Raw genomic sequence first — 17,750 nt, 5'->3', positions numbered from 1 at the left:
TACAGTAGAAGAAGAATATTTAAGATGTTCTCTAAAGTGTTGAAAAGAATACAGAGTTTATACTGTCATGAGTTTATACTGGACCATGTTATTTCAAATATGTTTTTGAAAAAGTAGGTGTAGGTTTCAGACCTCTTTCCCTTTTATTTGTATGCATTAGGTTTTACATTGAGTAGAGCACAGACATTTGTCTGGACAGCTTACAGAGTTTCACAGTAAACACAGTCTGAACATCAGGATCTAAGAGCAAAGTATAATTCACAGTCACTCTGTACTGCAGGGGACATCAGCAATATTATGCAAAGTCATGTACACGGCACAAATCAGTCCAGGCATGCGCATTTGCCCTGCAGTATATGTGAGCTACAATGTGATTGTAACTGCAGAGGTGAGTGATTTATCTTAAGTGTTGAGCTATTTCAGAATCAACTTAAGAAGGCTGAGCTGCAATTGCAGACTGCTGCTGCCCTACCCCAGCTGTGTGTAACCAATACATAAACAAAAAGAAGACAGTTAGCACAGTTTTCCATGACAAACATGTAGTAGTAGATTGTCCCCTGTATTCTTCATCTACACTTCAGCTGGTAATAATAAATAGTAGTATTTTTAATCTGGTTTTTCATGTTATCATTTACCCCTTTTAAACAGAGAAAAAACATCTTGTTTTTCTGGTTTGTTAATATAGCTTTAAGGAATGGAACTTGGCATAACCTATTAAGTCACGGATACGCATGTGATTTCAGGCCGATCTAAACAGATTTTTGAGTCGCACAACTGATTTTGATGTTGTACCAAATGTCACACGTCGTTTGTTTTGCAGTGTACATGATTGATTGACTGCTTGATTGATTGCATTTTACTTAAATGTCACAAAGTGTTCAACCCTCATGGGTTTATAAGACACCAGAAATACTGTTGCAGTGGTCCAACAGTTCATACCAAGTCATTAGAAAGTTGCATGCTGCTTTTACAGCTCAGTCTTAAACTGTGTATTCTGCCTTTTCTGTGTTTTCTGTATGTACAGCCTTTATTTAAAACACATTTTAAAATAGTATTCAGGGAAGGTCTATCATTCTCCTTGTGAGGATTGGGTGGGCAGCACCCTGGCGCCCTCTATTGACCGGCTTTCACAGAAACAGCTCCTATAAGTTCCTTTCCCGTGTTATTTATTAACTGTCATGTATCACTGTTTGAACTACCTTTAGCCGTGCGTTTGTTTTAATATATATCTTTTATTGTTCCTTTCACGTTGCCACATTTATTCCATTTTTTAAAAACTTGTGGATTTGAGCCTCTGTCCCTCTGAAATCTTCTGCACGACCCTGATCAACTTTAACTGAATGTTAGAGGCTTCACAACACATTGTTTGGGAAACCATCCAGTTGTGTATTCATTAACCTGAACACAGGCAACAGGTGCTTGATAAAGAGAGTTAATTTCCCATAAACCCAAGCATTTAACAACCTACTGTATATTGCAGAAGTTCTGTATTTATCCAGTCAAACATCTCTTCTCCTTAATTCTAGTGCGTATGATTAAGGTGACTACAGATACATGATCAATACATGCTGTGGCTTTTCTGAATCTGTTTTGCTCATCCAAAAGCAAACCCCCAATTTAAAAGCTAAGAATACAATTTAAACATAGAACTAATAAGACTAATCAGTGTCCAGAAAACATATTTCATCCTCACCTGTGATGCTTTTGTTTAGACTTTGTTGGAGGTGTTTTGTGTTTTCCTCTCTCTTTCTCCTGCAGGTATGTGTATGGAAGGGGGTGTGGCTGGCGTCTCCTACAGCAGCAGATGAGGCACACCTGTTTCTACTCTGCTTAGCAACCTACTACTCTGCCAGATAATTCGGACTCATTCGGTCATGCATTCTTTCCATCAGTGGTTTTTGAAGTGACCTTCCTGTAGCATAGTTTGCTCGATTTTGCCTTACCTGTGTTTCTCCGTTTAGATTTGTGTGCCTCACTGCTCCTATGTCTCTGGTGCCTGAGCTTTTCTCTGTGCTCTTAGCCCTAATGTCATCTCAGAGGCCTCCTCCTGGCTCTACAGGCCAGTAAGCTCCTGTGTCCACTGCCTGATCTTTTTGTTTGTCAATGAACTCTTTTTGTGAGTTATCTACCAGTGTCAGTCTTTGCTTAGGGGTTACCTCTAAACCAGAACCTAACATCACTGACTTGCAGAGTTTCACACTTGTTCATTATTGCAGTTATTAGATGAGAAATCAATGTCTTCGACATCTTTTGATAAAATATTTGAATTTCATGAAGGTACCATTTATGGAGTGAAACAAACTTGTTGTATTGGTTTTAATGTTTGCGAAATTAATTAAGTTTGACGCCAGCACATTTACTATCAAAATAAAAAAAGAATAAGAGCATATCCTGAAAACATGACTTTAATGAAATAATAGGCTATTCTGGGTTAGAAGTGTAAGAGTCATGCATTTTATGATGAGAAAGGTTAAAGGAGAATTTATTTAATTGTTGTTACTTTTGTTTTTTTCATTGCTGTGACCTAATGGATCAAAGACAATACAGCTACAACAGTTGTCATCTCGTTATCTTTTATGTCCCGCTTTGTTAGAAGTGATCTTGCTGCATCACAGATGTCAGCCATGAACTTTTCTGTTAATATCCCAACCATTAAAAATTGAACCCAAAGCTGCAAAAACAGGACCCCAGTGGTTATGACTTGTTCACACTGCATTTTTGAGTAGTGTGTCAGAAAAAAAATATAATACTTTTTTTTTATTGATCCAATTTTCATGGATATCAACAACAAAAAATGACAATTCCAGCTCTGCAGCTGCATGCTGCCTTTGCAGATGCCACATCGGTGCAGGAATTTCACCAAGGCAGCTGTCATGTGCTGATGGTGATGGCTGCAGAGTGAAACTTACGGAGCAGTGTGTCTTTCTCCCAACTCTACATCCAAATTTCTAATTCCACAGGCGCCTTCATGTGCGTGTTCATTCTATCCACCGGTTGCCCTCAGACTTTCTTGGCTGCCACATTCTCATTTTCACCTGTTCTCTCTTATCCCATCTCCTTTTTAGTCACCTGTCCACCTCCTCACTTGCATCTTGTGCTTTTCTCATGCTTTTGCCCCTCCGAGTCTAGCCCACTCTTACTCAAACTGTGGTTGTTTAAAATGTGTACTATGTTTTTTTTTTGCTTTGTACATTTGCTAGAGATCTTCTGTTCCATGAATGTTAATCTCTATCTGCACCTGCACTGACATGAATCCTGACTTTCAACGATCTGCATTTTCCTTCCCTCTACAGCCCTTTGACAATCTTCAAAATGCCAAGAACAAAAAAGACATTTTTTTTTCATGTTTTTGTATTGTTGTACAAACACATTCAGTCTAAGTTGACATATAGTATGCTTCAAGCTTTAAAAAATCCAATACACAGTGCACACATTATGAGTAGTTTACCTATAAGAACTGTACTATGCGGCACTTTTACATGGTTAACATCTATTTTATATGAATACAGTCTCAACAAATGTAATTAAACTGTGGTTATCCTCCTGACATTCGTTGAGCTTTCTTCTGACAGACACACCTGGGCTGGGCTATCAGTGTGCAGGGACAAGGTGCTTGAGGACACAACATCAGGGACCTGGGGTAAAGCATGGAATTGGGTTTTAATGGCAGGTAATTTTCTGCAACACTGAACAATCCAAATTCTGAAACCGTGTTCCTTGGAACAACATGTTGAGGGTAAAATCACAGGCAGACATGGGAGACAACTGCTGGCCTAAAATGACTGTCTTCCACCTTTAGCACCTACAGATAAAGACCTCATTGTTATAGATTTAAGTACAAATGTAATACTTCAAAGAAAGAGAATCGGAGCTTAACTGATGCCAGAGCTGCATTATTATATCCATAATACATAATTAATATAACAATCAATTGGTCAATTGAAGGTCAGGCCTGGTGTAGAGGACTTTCTCAGTGTAGCTGTTATGTAGATTTACAGATTAAAAGTATTTCCACACCCCTTGATCCCATCAAAATGGGAGGAGGTGACAGAAACTAATACAGGTTGCTTTGCTTAACCTCCGTCATTTTCTCCTTCTCTCTTTCGGTTTCCCTGCCCCAGTATCTGCTGCTTCTCTATCTTACCTTGTGTAAGCTATTAACATTCATGTTGCTATGAGTTTCCATGGTCCACTCAGTGTACTCTGCATCTGGGGGGTAAAAAACAAAAACAAACAAAAACAAGATATAGGACGATTACCTTAGTAAACTCAAAGTCACTCCCTCACCTGTGGAGCCCTCACTCCAGAAGCCCAGGTTGTCCTTGCCCCCAGTCACCTCAGCAACAAAGCCTCTCTTGTTCCCTGATTGGTCAAACCTGCAAATGACCAAATGAATCACTAAATGATAAAGAAAAACCTCTGGCTAAGATAGGGCAAAGCCACTTTTTCCAATGCTAGGCTGTTGTTAGCAGTCAAAATTCTTTTCACACAAAAGCAGTATATCAGGGGCCTATGTTTTGTTTTTGGGCTTTGACAGATACAAAAATGAACATTATTTTTCACTAAAAATTTTTAACTAAACCAATGTGTTCAGCTTTCTCTTCAGTGTGTTTATTAGAAAAGTGAGGAAAATCTAACAACAAAACATTTCTGACAAATATAATGCTGATATTTATGCTTCTAAAATGAGTTATGATCACATTGAATCTTGATTAAGTTGTCATTAAATGCAAGGAGTTTTTAATGCACTTAACTTCATATGCCGCCCTTCAATTTACTTATGTCAATGATAAACAATAAAACCCAGTCATTTCCATAATTAAGTTGTATGCATGACATTCATGCTGAATCGTCTAACGATTATGTTAAGTATAAGAGGAGCTAAATATATGATACGACATTTCTGCTTTCATTGATAACTGCCAGTCACCTATGGGGCAGCTGTGGCTCAGTTGGTAGGGTCGGTTGTCTCTCAACCTGAAGGTCAGGGGTTTGATACCCAGCTCCTGCAGCAACATGTCCCATGTGTGCTTTGGCAATACACTTAACTCACTTAACTTCACTCCTGTTAGTTGGTTGGCAGTGTATGAATGGGATTAGTTACTTTTACATTGCAACCTCTACCATCCGAGTGTGAATGTGTGAATGTGACATGTGGTGTAAAAGCACTTAGTAGTATTGCATTGTTCACAATATAAGTTTAAGTCCATTTACCATTTACTTTCACTTAAGACTGCCCAGTTAATGTTGAAGTTGTTTTTGTTTAAAAAGTGAGGATGATCAGGGGTTTTGGGTTTATGTCTAGGAAAAGAGCTCCTAAATCTTACCTTATTCCCTCCTGTTGGCATGGTTCTGAAAAATACAAAACACGAAAAAAAAAGCCATTTACTTCACAGAGCTATTATGAGCAACCAGCATCTTACCAAAGAAACACTTTCTAACTTTATGATTTAGCTTGTCATCACTTCCAGTCGGTTTGCAATTTAACAGTAAAAGCTGAAGCTGAGTGTTAAGTTTTGTTAAATAGCTTCAAGGTTGGTTTTGCAAACTGTATTTCTGACTATGGTAATAAGAAAAGAAATATCAGTGGTGCAGATGGTTCTTGCCACAGGAGAGATATAAACTGAATTTGTCTTGGTCATCATGTTTCTGGTTAAAGTCTTTATGAACTATATTTGATGCCTTCTCTTTCTTGATTAATTACAAAGGATACTTTTCTACCTATGAGAGTGATTTTCTAAAAAGGGGCTTACAGACTTGAGAGCAGGCCACATTTACCAACATGTACAACATCCCAACAAAGTAAATTCACTAAACAAAGGAATATTACAATAAAGCTGTAAAACTCAAAGAAGGAAAATGGTAAACGAGTTATCAGTTCCGGTACAGAAACAGTCAACAGGTTAGAAAGTGGTAACACTTTGCAATGTTGACTTGACTTGCACTCGCCCCCTCAAAGATTTCCCAGTAGTCTTTGATGACAAAATAATCCCAGAATATATGGCAATGGTTTGCATTTTGTTTTCCAGAGATTTGGGTACCTTTCTCATCATATTACCATCATTTTGCATATGGAGCTATCCATAAAAGTATTGTTTCTCTAACATGTGCTTTTCTTTAAGCATCTCAAAAAAGAGCAGTTTTCCGTCTTCCTTTCTGTGCATAGAGCTGTTATTCCTGCAGCTGTCAAGTCTCCGTTTATTCAGTGTATAGTCTGAGTCCTATGCACACAATTTAAGCATTACAATATCTTTCTTTAGTTTCAGCTCAAAGATTGAATCCATAAAAATGTGTATATTACCTAGATTATTTTATCCATATCAGACAAAACCTACAGAAGTAAACCAAAATCTACCTTCTCAGACTATTATTTAACAAAACAGATGAGAGATATATGTTGGGGCAACACATCATATAATGCTCGATGGAAAAGTATTGAAGAGATATTTTTCTCCCGTCCACATACAGACAATCATAGCTGATAACAATTTACATAAATACTCTTAAAGGAAGAATGTGCAACTTTCTTATCCAGTAGATGTCGGCCTTGAGCACTGAAACAAACTACTGTTTGGCGACACCTCTGCTATGTCCTTTAGGCCTTTTTATTTACCTAGGGAATTTGGACAAATTACTGTCATTTTAATATACTGTATGTGCCTGGACTGGACAATGAGAAGGCAGCTGCAAGAATAACAGAGAGCTAAACACCGCGCTCACCTGCTCCTCAGACCAGCCGGTGTTTATTCTCGGAGATGTCAACACATGCAACAGTACGTGGATTGTCCTACTAGATCTATCCGCGAGGTGGATAAGTGCTACGAAAACATGTGTGATGCTTACAAGGCTGTAGGCAGACCACTGCTGGGTAAGGCAGACCACAACGTGGTGCACCTGCTTCCAACATTTGAGCTATGGTGAAGTGAGAGAAACCTATGAGCAAGGACATTGAACTGTGGACTGAGTGCCTGTACCTAAGAAACCAAGGGCAAGCCTTTTAATGACTTTAGACCAACAGCACTTAGTTCTGTTATAGCAAAATATGGAAAGGGTTGTATCCAATCACCTAACATCAGCTGTGACCTGCCATCTTGATACCCTCCAATTTACATAGATAAGGGTGCGGTCACACTGGCAATCCTTTCCGTACCTAAGCATGCTTCACCTCTAGAGTCCAGTCCGTTTGACCAGTGTTACCACTCCATACCGTGCTCAAGCATGATACACTTTCTTGCCCTAGCACGCTTTGGAGAGGTGAGCTTCGGCACGGTTCAATTCATGCACGTGCACAAGCACGCAGGTTTCACAACGTTGACAGCCTTTGTTATGGAGAAATCCGTGTTCTGGCGGTATCTGACTAAAATGACTGAAAATAAAGACAATAATTGCTGTCAAAAAATGTACATTGAAGAAGTAGGCCAGTAAAAGATAACTTTGTTGCTGTTAGGAACAATTTGTTGAAAGGGCACTTTCTGTGTCGCAAATGAAGCTGCTGTGATGCAAGACAAATTTCAGTCTTTGTCTAACTATAAAATCCTATCAATCAGTCAATCAATCAAGTGTGATGCAATTTAATACATTTATTGTTATTGCAAGGGTCAAAGCATATTTACCCATTTACACTTAAATTGTTAAAATGTCATTGTGAAGTGTACATACTGTAGTAGTTGCTTAGAGTAGGTATTACAGTCAGTACTTTCTCCTGCTCAAATTTCTCAAGATGTTCTCGGATTTAAACCATTAACCTCTCAGTAACAATACATACAGTATGATTCTATAACCTTTGTGCTGCTGATTTTACAGAGAAGAGAAAGTTTCTGCTGACGACAACGGTTCTTTTGAAACGATTTTGCTTGCCCTTGGTGGAGGCCAGCATGGGGTAGTACAGAGTCACACAGCATGCAACCGCCCATATTCTTAATTATACTTTAATCACACTCTCTGCTGTGGAAAATGTAGGGGGTGGTATTTTTCACCTAGGGCAATTTAAGAAAGAGAAAAGTGCTAACTTGCTTGTCTCCTTTGTCTGAACCAGAGGACAGTGCAGATGCAGAGCAGGAGAAGCAGCAGAAAAGCAGAGAGGGAGGCTGTCACCGCCAGCGGGACTCTGCAGTCATCTCCTTCCTCCACCACCTCTGCAACTGATCAAAGAAGTTCATATCAGGGTTTTTGGTGGAGAAATACTTCAGCAATATTTTATCTTTGTAAGTCATTTATAGATTAACAGTTTTAAGGTGCAGTTTGTTTGTTTTTTGGTGAGGGAAGCTGCTCTGGACTTTTAAAAATGTTAGGAATACAAGTCAAATATAACAAAGATAAAAAGCCAGTATTCATATTTGGAATGTGTGGGCGTTAGAAAGGGAAGCAATCTCAGTTACTGTGATGTAAACTTTTAGAGGGTTCATCTGACAGCTCTGATCCACTCTTCTCTTCTTCAACAATACGGCTCATTAATGATTTGTAGGCTTCCAAAATGACAAAGGGACAAGAAAATATGCTGAACAGAAATTCACTGAGAAAACCAGATGGAAAAAAGAGAGAAACAAACAGAAATACAAATACAGAGAACTTAACTTGAACATAGCAAAGAGAGGCTCTCACTGTGCAGTATGTATGAATATAGTCATATGACATTTTGTGTTTAAATTGATGGCTGCATCTCTCACCCACTGTTAGACGGACTCTGCTCCTTAGTGGTGTGGGCAGGGCCGACACTGAGGCCAGACAATCCACATAAGAGCTCTTTGCTGCAGTCACGCTGAGGTTGCTGTTCACTGTAAAGAGGCTCCTTCCTGACTCTTCACTACTAATGTTGTATTCGGCCTGGCTCACCTCCATGCCAACAACCAGAGAAAAGGAATCAGAATTATTATGTTGCGCTGATAAATTTGGTTTATAATCTCAAAAGAAAGGAATGGCTGACCAAAACTCATGTTAGTTTTAATTGAGTAACACTATTCCCTGCTGGGAATGCAATAATGGCAAGGGGCACATAATAATCAGCTAATTGTTTTCTCTTTTAATGGCTGAATGCACAGTTAAGAGAAAAGGGGCAGGGTAACTATATTGTTAGCAGTAGAACAAAGAAGCAGGTACAGTCTAGTTGACACTTACAATCATGTGAAAATCTCTCTTCCCTTGTTAAAATCAGTTTACGACTCTGTGTAGGAATGGCCTATAGACTTTCATGTTATGCTGATGCCTGTTAAAACCTGGCACCACTGATCTTTCTTGTGTCCTGTTTGTCTGAAATAACAACTTTTCTGGAAAAACATGTCAAAACAATCTTGATAACACTGAACAAAAAACACAATTCTAAGCAGGCGTTCAAATAAGGTAAATGTGCACATTAAAAGGTAAACTAACAAGAGCATTTCCTTAATTAAAGTGCTAGTGTGTAACAACCTCCAACTTGTGGTAATCATGGCTACTGTTAACATGTAGAATGGATGATGTGCTGTGGTGTTTATTTCGAGAGGGTGGAGATTGAGAACGATGATGAGGAGGGATGAAAGGTTGCAGGACATCATTTTATGTGTTGGCTGATGCAGCTGTGGCAAGGACCAGGAACTAAGGGTGGGTCCGATGGTGGTGTTGTGTTCCAGCGTGGTAAATGGTGAGGAATGGGCTTGGCCAGGATGCAAAGCACTTGCAAAGTGTCCATTATTTGCAGAACCACCTGCTTGGTGGCCCGTTGCTGTGCTTTCATAGACTGAAATCTTCGCTCCTCAGCCTCCTGCCTGAAGTATCTTTTCAAATGCTGCAGCCCCTTGTGCTAACTGTATCTTTTTGACTCCATGCATTTTCTCCAGCATGTTTACTGGCATTTATTTATGCATGGAATTCATCATCAAGTCAGCAGGATTTCACTTTTCTTTTTCAGGCTTGTGCTCCAGGAATGGGCAGGCTCCCATCTCGGGTGCACGCTTCACTGCTTCTGGTCTCAGTGGCCCGAGGATTAATCAGTCTGCAACAGCAAAGTTGTTTCTGTCCTCAGTATTATGCATGCACTGCTTAAATCTCCTGTTGATTTGAAATATACAATCTCTGTGTAACTCAGATCATTGCAGAAAAAAACATCTCAAAGCACCATGCTGTGTAAATTGTGTGTGTGTGTGTGTGTGAGAGAGAGAGAGAGAGAGAGAGAGAGAGAGAGAGAAATGTAACTGCAAAAAGTTGAATAAACTTACCAACTCCCTCCGTGTCAGAAGCCAGGTCAGGCGTGTTAGGTTAGTTGGCATCAGTCTCATGCGACTCCACAACATCCACTGGCTCAAGATCAGATTTTGTCCCCAGTATTCGGTCAAGCTCGTCAAACCACAGCCATACCAGGGCTTCCAGTTTTATTTTATGCATCACGCACTTGATTAAACTGCTGAAACTGCTTTTTTGCATTAATGATTTTCCCTGAGCCGTTTACTGAATGGCAAGTAGATTTCTTGTGTGTTGTCAAAAGTTGTAAACATTGTTAACTAAAAGTTGTAAACGTCAAACAAACCACACTGAAATTGACAAATGGACTAGAGTTCATTTTAACTGAGTCAAAAAAGGTTAGGTGTGAAAGCGCCCTAAGAACCTGGACATGTTGTAAACAGTTTAATATATCACTATATGGGACCTTTAAAGCGTTACAAAAAAAATGTATCTCACAAAAGGTTATTGTGGACACGTCTTTTCTAATATGAATTGCTTTGCTATGATGTAAACTTGCTTTAGATGCAACTGGTGATGTAGGACTTACCTTTTTGTCATTCATCCACCATTGTAAAGTAGGTTGAGGGTACCATCCTTCAGCATGGCATTCAAACAAGGCCAACTGTCCCATAAAAGCCAATTTATCCCCAGAGACTTTCACACTGCCCTTTTCTGCAATCAGATGAAAGTCCATGAACAAACTTATTATTGTTATTATTATTATTATTATTATTTTCAATTTTATCTGCATGCTGGAACTTCTGTAGAATCCTGTAATCATCAAGGGGTTGTAAGTTTGTAAATACAAATGAATCAGGGTAGGAATCCATGACTTTCATTAACCGACCCCTTTTTTTTATTGTATTTAAAAACGACTGTGAGCATTAAGTCTTTAGTTGGCCTCTTCAAAAGACAGTTTTGATTCCTTATGTCTATAAGTCTTAAATTGCCTAACAACTTCATGCTTCTCTTAACCCCCTCATCTCCTCCCATTCAGCCATATCAACGACTTGGTTGGGAGGTTAAGTTTCTCATATGTGAAGTCTATTCCTGGGAGAATGAAAAGTGGCCAATAAAACAGACAATTGCTATAGACAGGAAGATTATTATAGAACCTTTGGTTCATGTCTGAAAAATGACATGTCTGTGTTTAACAAGGCTCCAATCTTCATTTTATCCACAGTTTAGGTTCTCACTTTTTGAGTGGGACTTTTATTTGATGCCTGATGTGATGTAATTAACATTAAATCATGGAATCATAAAAGCAACTGCCTCTGAAAGTGGACTCCAGCTGCTGTGGGAGTATATAATAGTTAGGGAGAAACCAGTTGCCTCACTTGTACTAACTGATGAGGGGCTCAAGGCGATCATGGAAGATTAATATATCTTAAGAGGGGAGGGCAAAAAGCACTACCTCCAAAAGCTCCAATCTCAGTTAACTCTGAAATTTGGTTTAATAGGGTATTAGACACTGTAGGGAAAAAAAGGATATGGGCTGACTTGGCAGATCTTGTAAGACTTCATTTAATTCAGGGTAGCTGTGCTCAGAAGCAGACGATGCCAAATCCCAAAACGGAAGATCAGAGTTTCAATCCACCCTGTCTACGTGTCAAAGTGTCCTTAGGAAAGACATCCCAAATTTCTCCTTAAGGTGTTTGCACAGTCACATACATGTGTGAACATGTGTGATTGGTATCAGATCCTGATGATCATGCAGCCTGGCCCTCTGTATAGCTGTATGGCTGTAGTTTCTGTTTTTATTTACATTCTGGATTGGCGGGATTGCTCTTGCATGAACAATGTATAAGACATAAACTTTATTTGTGAGTGTAAATGTATTCTAGTAAAAAGTGAACATTATCTCTACAAGCCAGACATCACAGGCATGTTTTCTAGGATTGATTTTTACCTCCTTTTTAGCAGCTCAAACCTTTAGTGCTGGGCCCTTTCCTGCTCAAGAGTGCATTGCAACCATTTATCTGATGTTAAATGTTTGTGAGAATTTGCTGTATTTGTGTAGCAAAACAATACAGAAATAAGCAGAATAGAATAATAGTGAGCAGAATTGTGCAGTCATATTTTCATTGCCGTCATATTGGATAAAGCACAGGGCATGTATGATAGCATAGAGTTAACAAGCTAGCTGTGGATTTGTGGCTCCGTTCCAGCAACACATTTGGAGCTGCAGTACACAAATCACAGTCAGAGTTGCTGACGGTTAACTGGGCTTGACAGGATGCACATTTCATTTGGAGGCTGTGTCAGGCTTTGGTGTTGCTGTGCATCCAGATCGGGAGGCTTGATTCCCCATACACTACTGATAATGGCTGCATATGTCAGTGGGTATTTATGGCATTAGCAGCAATGGAGGCTCTCTTCATAACATATTGGAGGGGATGGGTCATTCTCTTTTTGCAGTGGTTATTTTTGCAAATGTTTTGTTACATATTTCAAGCAAGCTCTTAGTCTAGTTTATACATGCTGTAGACACAAAGCTGAATGATAAGGTCAACAAAAGCATAGGCCCAATCTAAAATTGTCATCTATTTTGAGGTTCACTTCATAGGTAAATATTTATTATTCCTTCTTGTCTTATGACATGAAAATAGGAATCACATTTTCTTTTATTTTGTCTTATTTGTGTCTTCATTTATAAAGATAAGAATACATTGATAAGAGATCCTTAGTGGAGATCTTATCTTTGTTTATTGTCTCATTTTTATCTTAGTTATCACTCTTATTCATACTCTGAACATCTAATAACTTCTGATTGTGGGTCAGTGTTGTTAACAACTATACTGCAGGCTCCAAACCTATTTTCTATGATTTTCTACAATGTGTTTTTCAAGCAGAGCTCAAGGCAATATAAATCAAATGATGGTTAATTAACTATTGTATTTTTTTTAAAAAGATAACAGCAACATTTCTACACTGATACGGGGCTGAAATCATATTTTTTTTTATCATTTCTGCTTAAAAAGTAAATCAAACTATAATTAAATTTAATGCCTTTCTGTTGTTTAAGTGGTGTAACTGACCAATCGTAATCTTCTATAGGGATATTTTTTAATAATGTGAATTGTGTGTGAAATAATCTAAAGTTCTGTGAGCTTCACAGACTCCATGTAAATAAAAAATGTATCTCGTGCATCCTATGTATTAATCTTCTCAGTCTTATTATGGCAAAGATTGGATACGATTTACAGTATATGACAGGACAAATGTAAAACATCACAGGTGTTTCCTGTTGTTTAAATCATATTGAGACTCATTCTAAATCTTGCACTAGTCTCATTTTTCTTTACGCTTAGTTCTAGAAATGAGACAACTGTAAGACAAACTCAAAGAACTTGGACTTTGAAACTGAACCTTCATTTTAAGACACATTTGAGAACTCACTGTAGTCGTATTTTCTTTTGAGCTAAGATCTTGGAATGGGACAACTGTAAGACATATAAGAGATCTCACTCAGTGCTCACACAGGGCTCAGGATTGTCTTTGAGACTAATGAGAAAATGCACAATATCTCCTTTTGGCCTTAACTAGTGCTCATTTTTGTACAGGAGATGTAGATGAGACATTAGATCAGACATACGCTCTGACACATAAGATCTGATCCTAAATTAAATTTGACTTTGATATGACCAGTGTTACAGTTTTTTAATAACTTTGCTGCATTAGTAGCACACTTCTTGAAATATCTTTTTACAGTTATACATGAAATGTTATTTTCTCTTTAGCTAAAAGGGGAAATGTCTCCATTTGGTCCTTTTCTCAATCATCTCTAATCAATTTTTCTTTATTCACAGTGACAATTATATAGAATTAAATTAAAACGTATTTCTTGTGTGTGTGTTGAGTTTCTTGCCCATGGTCATGTCGACATTTTGATGCAGGAGCTGGGGATCGAACCTTCCGGTTCAGAGATGACTGACTCTACCACTGAGCCATAACTGTCCCCATAGATTAGTGAATCAAGATAGCACACACACAAGCACATAGTATCCACTCCAAATCCAAGTGACACTCAAAATCATTCTCACATATAAACATACGCACCTTGTACAAACAAGCTTGCTGTTTTCCTATCAATGTCCTGGAGGTCACAAGTCACTTGTCCCTGATTGTACCTCTCTGTGTGTTTCAGGATCAACACCCAGCTGTCTCCCGTAGAGACAACGCTTTTCTCTGCTGTCACATTAGCGTTGATGGAGGGCAGAACACCATTTTCCTTGGAGATGGTGAGAACAGCTACACCATTTAGAAGCCAAATCATAACAGTCCATCTGGTGTTGGAGGTGCTGCATGTCAGCCGGGCCTCCTCTCCTCGAAGGATAGTTAGTTTTTCAGGAAACAGCTTCACCTGTGCCCCAACTGTCAAACGTCCAAAGGGAGACGGACATTAAACACATAACAGTACTTCAATCATTCATTGAGTCTGAGATATCTAGGGGCATATCTGAAATCAAATCAAAATAAAAGGCACTCTTTGCACTCTGCTTCTACTTTGACTTCTATTTTGTTATTGTCGAAGATGCACTGTATTGTTGAGAGTTAGATGAAATGACAACTCTTATCTGTGGTAAGATTGTTTTATAATCTTGATAATTTGTTCATTTTAGTGTGGAAAGAATGACGAAAATATTTGATGTATTGGCATTTCTCCAAAATTATTTTGCAGCGGTGGTTGGAGTCCTGTCTGCGCAAAGACGGAATTTCTTTCAAAGAACAATCCTGTGCAAGTCAATTGCAGTGCATTAATCTCTGGGACTGTAACACTTCTGGTCCTTTTAATTAATTATTAAATCAAAGTCAGATTTCCGAGGAAGAGCAGAGAATTCATGGCTGATTGCTTTTTTCATGAATGACTGTATAAATTGATTGATAAAGCTGCAAGGATTACATTTTAAGGGACAAATGTAAAGAAAAGCCTCGTGAAGAATCATTCATAACCCTAGAAACTGTAGGGACCCATACTTCAGATACTTTATAAACATAATTCAGACACATACATAAACACAGATACACATCACTAATAATGCATGTCAATGCATACATTCCTACTTAAAGTAATGCATGTCTTTGTGGTATCCTATCAAATTTTTAAAAAAGAGAAAAGGTATTAATGGCAAACCATGAAACATGAAATAACAGGTTCACCACAGTACTCTTGGTGGTGTGTATCTTATTTGTGATTAATTAACTTCTACTAACTTCTCCAACCAGCATGCAGTCATACATAATGCATCCATAAGAGATTAGGTCTCAATAACATCTAGGCCAGTCTATACTGCTATTTCTTTTTTTATTGCACTCGGATATAGACAGAGACATAATAGTCCCCTTATAGTTATTTAGATAGGCAGACAGGCCCCTTTAATTAGATTGTCTATAATCTGAAGGTTGCTGACATTGAGCACACTTTTTAGACTCTAAATGTGACCACATGTGAAAAAACGTTTAAAAAAAAACATTACAGGCTCTATGAAAGATATCCCATCACATAAGGCAATATTAATATTGATCTAAACTCTCACCATGAATACAATAGAAAAGTAGATACACCAACAGAGAAAAGAAGTCCATGTCCAATCCACTGTTCAATAATGAATGGACCTAAAACAAAATAAAAATAATTATTTTTTACATTGATTAAGGTTTTAGCCATAGTAGAAACATGGCCCAAAAGAGGGCTACTTCGGACTGTAGGTCTGTTAGCCAATTACTTTGATGGGCTACAGACTGAAATATTAGGTATTAGGTAGATCCGTCAACATCCACAGCCTCCTCAGAATGATTTGTCTTCAGTTTGGTAATCGTTTGGCATTTCATCTTAATCTTCATCTCAGGTTGGATTAAAATGTTCAAATTCTCTTGATGTAGAACAAAACTGATGACTTTCCAATCTGACTTTGACTTGACTGACAGTTGTGGTTTCTGTTTAGTTCTGAACAACAAATATTAGCAAACTTACATGCTAGCTATCCTTATTAGGTGAAAATGGTAAACATACTGTATATGCTTACCATCAACATTTAAGTATTGTTACTATAAGAATGTTAACATGCTGGAGCCTTAGATGGCTTCACAGAGCTGCTAACCTGACCTCATTCTAATATGAAAAATAAGGACATTAATATAAATATTTAAAAAATATATATATATGAATGCCTGACCTCTTCTAAAAAAGACAGTTAAGCTTGTTGAATTAACAGAAAGAAACATGTCAGAAGAAATAGCTTATTTAATTAGATTTTGAAATCAAGCTGTCAGAAAAACTAACAGAGCTCATTTCAGTAGAGTTAAGTTCATTTCTATTCTATATAATCATAGCTTTGTCCATCCTTGTGCAATCATATCCTGCATGTCATTCACGTTAAGGCAGATTTGAGTTCCTTGCTGACACTAATGAGTTGACTAATGCAATGACACAAATTAAATTAAGTTAAATTGTAATAGTTTGTTATATATAATTTAGTTCATAAAATTATTACTTGTTTATAGATACACCATTACCTTGTAAATTCACAGAGATATTATGTGCAACATTGCCGTATTGCACCTGTTTGTCAACCGTTCAAGCAAGAGGCAGTATAAAGCTGAAGTCAAAATTAGCGTACATTTCAGAATCAAAATATTATCAAACATTTTTTTTGTTCTGACTTACCTCAGTTGTGTGTCCCTGTGGATCAGTGGAACACAACATGGGTCAAAGATGCTCCTTCCACTTCATGCTTGTTTCTAAGCTATGTCAACCAAAACTGTCCTGTTAAACATTACCAAGTGTAAGCTTTGACCTGTGCAAATGTAAATACAGGCAGCAGAATGACTCAGACCACAAAAATGCCTCATGTTCCTGTTCCCAGGGGCCATAAAATTGAATAATAAATGTGTTCAGACACAGTGGAAGAAGTCTGGTAAACATGGTACAGCATGTTTCACACAAGGATGGCATGCTTTGATACCAAGCTGTCTGTCCGTTTATATGTAAAACTTTTGGTTGAATTGTCATAAAATGTATATCAAATGGATAGTTTGGTCTTTTTTGAAGTGGGGCTGTATGAGGTACTTGTCAATAATGCTTGTATTAGCCACACAAGATGCCAGTCAGCTCAGTTCTTTATTGAGACACTGCTTGGAGTGTCAGCACAGAGGCTGGGCTATATTCAGCTGCAGACTTGGCCATTTGTACCACCTAATTTTGATAATTTTAAGAAAAAGCGTCAAAAAAGATCAATTACCATGTAGGCTACACTATATTGAGAAATTTTGCATCTCTATACTTGACCGTCAGCAAGCTTATTTATTTAAGCACTATTTCGTAGCACCTCAGATGTATTTATCAGCCAGGTCATTTTGATTTTTTAGGTGTTTATTTTCTTCAAATCAGCTGTATTATGTGTTAGAAATGGCCCCATCTGCAGCTATGTTTGGCCTAGCCTCTGTGCTAGCAGTCTCTTAACAAGTACCTCATTATTGTGAATAACTGTCATAAACCTCTTGTTCTTTTTAGTACCATTAACAGTATTCTTAATACCCTATACTATAATATATAG

General features: G+C 38.0%; 1 protein-coding gene and 1 long non-coding RNA gene across 3 annotated transcripts; both read right to left on the bottom strand.

The window, feature by feature from the left end:
• Positions 1-3,184: 3,184 nt before the first annotated feature.
• igsf5b (immunoglobulin superfamily, member 5b) lies at positions 3,185-16,966 on the bottom strand. 2 transcript variants are annotated; one of them, XM_061046216.1, is made up of 10 exons: positions 16,862-16,966; positions 15,732-15,810; positions 14,254-14,568; positions 10,742-10,866; positions 8,667-8,832; positions 8,010-8,141; positions 5,328-5,352; positions 4,288-4,376; positions 4,145-4,209; positions 3,185-3,635 (listed from the first exon to the last, which is right to left on the bottom strand). In XM_061046216.1, exons 1-10 carry the CDS (start codon positions 16,898-16,900, stop codon positions 3,525-3,527), a joined length of 1,146 nt encoding a protein of 381 aa, XP_060902199.1. In that variant the 5' UTR covers positions 16,901-16,966; the 3' UTR covers positions 3,185-3,524. The 2 variants fall into 2 exon arrangements, with proteins under 2 accessions (XP_060902199.1, XP_060902201.1); XM_061046218.1 differs by lacking the exon at positions 8,010-8,141.
• On the bottom strand, positions 9,005-10,472 carry LOC132980221 (uncharacterized). Its single transcript, XR_009674148.1, has 2 exons — positions 10,191-10,472; positions 9,005-10,023 (listed from the first exon to the last, which is right to left on the bottom strand). It is a non-coding gene; the product is annotated as an uncharacterized LOC132980221 (long non-coding RNA).
• Positions 16,967-17,750: the final 784 nt, after the last annotated feature.

Source organism: Labrus mixtus, chromosome 9 (assembly GCF_963584025.1).
Source record: "Labrus mixtus chromosome 9, fLabMix1.1, whole genome shotgun sequence".
Lineage (NCBI taxonomy): Eukaryota > Metazoa > Chordata > Actinopteri > Labriformes > Labridae > Labrus > Labrus mixtus.
The sequence above is the reverse complement of the archived record's forward strand: the minus strand, read 5'-3'. Positions and strand labels throughout refer to the sequence as shown.